At 58.4% G+C, this 6000-nt stretch overlaps 1 protein-coding gene across 1 annotated transcript in view; it reads right to left on the reverse strand.

Moving 5' to 3' along the window:
• HS6ST1 (heparan sulfate 6-O-sulfotransferase 1) overlaps positions 1-5700 on the reverse strand; it is a 41708-nt gene extending 36008 nt beyond the window's left edge. Inside the window, exon 1 of the mRNA XM_032412804.1 lies at positions 5144-5700. Coding sequence (XP_032268695.1) covers positions 5144-5670 — 527 coding nt within the window. The 5' untranslated portion in view covers positions 5671-5700. The remainder of the gene's footprint in view (positions 1-5143) is intronic.
• Positions 5701-6000: the final 300 nt, after the last annotated feature.

Consider the following 6000-nt stretch of genomic DNA (forward strand, 5'->3'; position numbering starts at 1 on the left):
AGGTACTGGGGTGACTGGGCCTGGATCCTCCCAAACCCCCTGAAGTTTAGACCAGCCCTGACAGTGCTTGCACGAAGCAGGACTTTTTGATAAAAACCACAGAGAGACGTTATTTTGCTGATTTAAGAAAGTAGACTCTTTTCAAACCCACAACACCATTCAATACTAAACAGGCACTCAAATACCACACGTGGCAACATGGTAAGGCACAGACTTCCTGAAAAGTAACTTCACACTTACACTGACAGTATTTAAACCTTCAGACCTTTCAACTCAGAAATTCCACTCCTAGGAACTTACAAAGGAAATGAGAGCTAGGCAAAACATTTACACACAAGGACATCCACTCTAGCATTACTTACAGGAGCCAGAAACGGGAAATCTGCACGTTCAACAGCACAGCAGAACTAACAACGCACCCGGGGGGGTCGTCTGCAGCTACTAAAACATTAAGTTTTTAATAAGAAGTAACAACATTTATGGAGAATTCACATTAGGTTTCAATTATAGTAAAAAAAAAAAAAAAGCATGTGTGAGGAATAGTCAGTTTTCTTTTCTCTTTTATGTTTTCCTCCCAATTATCACATAATCATCACAACAACAACAACAAGAGGGTAAGATGTGAAAGAAAAAGACTCAGGGTCCCTTAAGGATGACAAAGCCAGGCCTCTGCTGACCGCCTGCCACTCCCCAAGTAGAGCAGCTAAATCTCTCACACCACCAACTGAGAAAGAAAGAAAAAGACAAGGAGCCTCACAGGCCCCAGGGGTAGGAGCTGCGCCCCCTGGGAAAGGCTCCCTGACCGGGGAGCAGACAGTCCCCAGATCAGAGCCAGCCCCGCTATAGCACAGTGGTCCAGCCTACTCTGCGTGGCCCCAGGTTTTACAAGTGAGGGGCCTAGAAGGACAGGAAGCCCTGGTCTTGCAAGTCTTTGGTGCTTTAAAGAAAGCATGAGTTACACAGCTAATTCCACAAGCCAGAGCACCATTTAACATAATTGTCAGTAAGCTAATTGAAAGTTTGCCTTCTTGTGCATTTGCCTAAAAAGAAGATGTGTTTTGTTTTGGCTATGAATGAAAATCTAATTCTGAACATCTTGACCTCACAGTCCCCTCATCTCCACACAAGGCTTCCCTAGGCGATTCAGGCCATGGTGACACTCCATCCAGGTCCCTTAGGTGGCTGGGCCCCATTCGTGGGTTCCAGTCACATGCTCTAGGTAACATCTGCCCCAGTGTAAGCAAATGCGGGCTTTGTCCCTTGATCACACGTAAGAGAGTAATTGTGAAGGCAAGGTGGAAATTGTTGAGCGCTGCAGAAAGAATTGTTACAAAAATGCCCCAATCTTAAGTCTGCCCAACCTGGCTGGGCCCAGCACTGCACTCAAGGCTGACTCGAATCTCATTCATTAGAGGACTCATGGAGGGGCACAGCTCCTGGAGAGGGTGGGGGCCAGGAAGAGAACATTCTAGTTGGTGCCAACATGTGGGCAGTACCCACTCAGCATCCGGCCAGTGCCAACATGCTGTGGACATGTCAGGATGGCCAAGGGCATCTAAGGCAACAGGGTGCTGCCAGGGAAGGCTTCCTGGAGGAAGGGGCAGCAGGGTTGAGGCTGAGGGGAGAGGAGGAGCCAGCAGAGGAGTGGGAGGAGAGGACAGCATGCCGGGGCAGAAGGTAGCAAAGGCTCAGCTGAGAGCACTGGCAGATTTCTGGAACACAGAGGAACTCAGGATAGCGGAGGGTACATGACCAGAAAAGAGGCTGGAGACTGGGAGGGTACAGGCCATCGATTCTAGGGCTCCTACACAGCAGTATCACAGATGCTGGGAGCCCACGAGGGGCTCCCGGAAGCCATACTGGGGACCCAAATGCCCCTGGTGGCTCCAAATGAAGGCTACACAATTTTAGGAACATTTCCAGGGCCACCCAGGCCAGATCCGTGTCTTCTCTTCTGTCCCCTTTAGGCAAATGGGGAGAGGAAGGAGAGACATTCTGGCCGTTAGGAGCGCCATTCTGATTCTATGAAGTGACATGGAGCATGGGGTGCAGAGACACTAACCGAAGTGGCCCTTGGCAACAGCTGGCCGGCCACCTGCCTGCTGCCTATGGGCAGCCTCACTACTCCAAGGTCAGTCCTTCCTGGGAGCCTTTCAAGCACACTGGCTGATGCTAGCAGGTGTGACAGCCCCCTCAATGGACACAGTCCATAACAGGGACCTACTGATGCTTTGCTCACGCACCTTTTTCTCTCTTTCAACTTAGGAAGTACTAACCACTGCTAGAAGCTGCAAAACTGTATTCCAGGAAAGTACGTCTCCTCATCTTGAAGTTTGTCACCTCAACACCTGCCCAGCTTAGAACCCCCAAGGCTGATGCCGTGTGATAGGGAGGTTCTGGAGCTGTGGACACCCCCAATCCACTGAGTCACTAGCACCAGGAGTGGGAGAGGCTTGGTGGAGTTTCTAGAAGCACTCCTTATGGCAGGGAAGCATTCATTCACACCCTGCAACATGCTTGGCCCGGGGGACCAGGGAGGAAGGAAAGGTCCTCACCCTAAGCCCAGACCCCCAGGGCCCTGTCAGGGTGGCTCTTGGAGCCAGGCCTATCCCCTCCGCAGTTACCCAGCCAGGTGGTCACTCCAGCACCCACAGGGCCATGGGGCAGGGCAAGCCCTGGTCTGCTGGAAGGAGAACGAGGGTAACATCTGGAGCTCCCGAAACCAGGCATCCCATGGAATCTGGCCACTGACAATATTCATCCAGAGAGGTGCTGGGTCCCTGGGGCAGGTGAGAGAACTGCATCCTGACCTTCAAAGCACCCTGGTCCAGCCCCAGACTAGGGGAACACTCAGCAGGTGAACCTCAGTCCGATAGGCTTATAAACACACAAAGCCAAGATTACCCTGGCCTCTCAGGGAAGCTCATTAAAAAAGCAATCTACCTAGCGCCTGGAACAGAAATGAAGGGGGCGGGGGAGAACAGCACAGGAAGATGAAGCTCTGTCACCTGCCTCATGGCACAGCCCACTCCGAAAGTGGACAGGAGAGGAAGGGCCTCCTGAGGACCCTGGAAACCCCTCCTCCACCTGGCCTGCATGCTGCTGAGCTCAGCAACTTCCAGGCAGAGGGGATGGCAGCCCACCATAGCAAGAGGCATCTGGCTGACTAGGCACGGCATTTTCTATTCTTGCTACACACACCCACCCTGAGGAGGGGGTGCTGGGCCTCCCTCGTGCAGCACCTGGGGGCTCTGTCTGCTCCACTTGGTCTCCGGGCTCTTGTCTGCAAGGGTGGCTGGGCCTCCTTCTCTGGTGGACAAACTCCAGAGAAGGGAGGTCAGGGGGCCCTTCATCCTGGTGACCCAAAGGGAAACAGCCTCAGGAAATAGGCTACAGAGAGTGTCCCAGTCTTGGCAGCCCCCAGAACAAATTCTGCACACTGTCCCCTCTGGGAGTCTCCCACGCTAATTCCCTCTGGCAGACAGGATGGTGCCTACCCCCATCCCCACTACTGAAGGCAGGGAGGTGCCCACCCGGGCCTATTTGGGTTGGTCCGTGCCCAGGTCTGGGGGACTACAGTCCTGGTAGGCCAGCAGCTGCAAACTCCAGACCTGGCTTAGTCTAGCAGAGAGTGGCTGGCCCCAGGGGCAAAGGTGTGGGAGGTGGGTGCTACACTAGGAAAGCGCACCCATGCAGAGCAGACCAAGTGCTGAACAGGAAGCAAGGCTTTAAGGGCTTTGGGGTGGTAGATCTGTTACCAGTGGGGACTTAAGAGACCTGGAACATCACCTCGCAGGCTCGAGCTGCCATCTGGGGGCAGGGGGTGGGGCAGCCAAGGGAAAGTAAGATGACCTCTGTCTCCAGCTCCATGGCCCTAATTTCCTGACAGTCAGGGAAAGACCACAGGAGAACTGAAGAGCTGAGCAGAGGAGCAATGCCATGGACCACGTTTCACTGTGGACTGGCCAGATCCTCAACCTTTATCCCCCAAACACACCAGAGACCCTGCCCCCTCTTGACCCAGAAGAGTGCCAACAAACACAGCTACACAGCTCACATAAGCTCCCCCACCCCCAGCCTGGCTGTAAGTGCAGTCCTAAGACAAATATAGAATATAAACAAAGGACAGGCAAGAAGACCTCACTCCTGGCTCTTCCCAGCCCAGATATCATGGGGAGAAGGCCCCCAGAGCCCCAATATGAACAGGAGAAAAGAATCCAACTTTTAAGCACTGGAAACCCAGACTGCCCTCTGCGGTTGTGGTTACAAAGTGCCTCCCAGGAGAGCTGCCCCCACACAGGTCAGCCCTATGCCTCCAACCTCCACAGAAATGGGGGGCCCCCAAGGAAAGTGTCTGGTTGAATAGGTACCCCTGACCAACTCAGCTCCCCCAATCAAGCCGTTGGTCTGCTTTTGCTCCTCTTTCAGAGGGAGCTTGCAACCGGTTCTGGCCCAACTGGTGAGGGCAGGCAGCATTGCTTCCTCCCCGCCCCCAGCCCCAGGTCACACTCATGCCTTTGTTCTACCTGCACATACCGGCAGGCAGAGCCCACCCCCCTCCCTGGCAGCTCCTCCCCAGCCCTCTCCAGGCAGGCTGGGGGGCTGGGGGCCTCACAGGTGCAGGGGGAGAGGCACTTCACTTCTCTCACTTCCGCTTCGGGTGTGTGAGCGGCCAAGGTAAGCGAACACTCCAGGTGGGCTACACACGCCAAAGAACCCACTTTCCCGCCCGAAGACACCAGGCTAGCCTGGACCCACAGCTGGGGCGGGCCAGATTTTACACTGGCCCGCGACGCAAGGCAAGTGACGGCCCCAGGACAGTGGGCTGTGACCCAAGGGAAGCCCAGGCACTGCGCAGCCTGGGGGGCGGGAGTGGTGGAGGGGGAAAAGTAGAAAGGCGAGGAGGAGGAGAAGGTGAGAATAGAGGGCAGGGTGACAACGGGCCGCAGCGGAGGAACTGAGAGCTCCGGGGGCCCAGCAGGTCGGGAGGGGGTCCAGAGCGGCTGCGGCGAGTGGGGGCCCCAAGAGTACAGGAGAGGAGAGCAGGGAGGGCAAGGAGGGCAGAGCGGGCCCAGGGGAGCCCGGCGGGGGCACGGCTGGGGCAGCAGCCGCTAGCTGGGACCCCGTCACTCCGGGCGCTCACCTGGGCGTGCGCAACGCGGCGGGGTCGCGACGGTCCAGCACGCCGGGCACGCAGTTGGTGAGCTCGGTCCAGTCGGCGTGCAGCCCGCAGCTCCAGCCCGTAGAGAAGCGGGAGAAGAGCCAGGTTTCGCGGCGGTTGGGCCGGTAGCAGGTGCACTTCTTCTGGCCGGGCCGGCAGTCGCAGGGCACCTCGAGGCGCACGTTCTGCACGAGGTGGCGGCCGAAGGTGGTGCCACCGGTCTTCTGGATGTGCAGGAAAACGATCACATCGTCGCCCTTCATGTCGAACCGCAGCGAGCGCTCCAGCTCGCGCACAGGGAAGTAGTACTTCTTCTCGTAGTGCGGGTCGGGCGTGGGGAAGAGGTCCAGGTCGTCGGGCGGCGCGCGGCCGCCGGGCGCGCCCAGGCTCAGCCCCGGGCCCGCGTACTGGTACAGGATGAGCATGAAGCACGCTGAGCCCGCCACCACCAGCACGAACTTGCTGGCGCGCTCAACCATGGTCCTGCCGCCGGCGCGCCGCCGCCGCATGTGTCACCATCGCCGGCGGCCCGGGCGCGGGGCGCGGGGCCTGGGAGGGCGGGGGGCGCGGGCGCAGCTGCCTCCGTCGCCGCCGCTGCCCGCGCTCCGGCCCGGCCCGGCTACTCGGCGCCCAGGCCGCCCGCAGCGGCGCGGGCCCCGGCCCTGCGCGGCGCCATGGCTGCTCTCCGCCCGGCCCCGGCTCCGGCTCCCCGGGCCCGACCCCGGGCTCGGTTCCGGCTCCGCTCCGGCCCCGGCCCCGGCCCGCGCCCCCTGCGGCCCGATGCCGGCCACTCCGCTCCGCGCCGCGCCGAGAACGCTCTGCGCCGCCCCGCGCGCCGC

The sequence above is a fragment of the Phoca vitulina genome, unplaced genomic scaffold (assembly GCF_004348235.1).
Source record: "Phoca vitulina isolate PV1807 unplaced genomic scaffold, GSC_HSeal_1.0 scaffold1, whole genome shotgun sequence".
In the NCBI taxonomy this organism is placed as follows: Eukaryota; Metazoa; Chordata; class Mammalia; order Carnivora; family Phocidae; genus Phoca; species Phoca vitulina.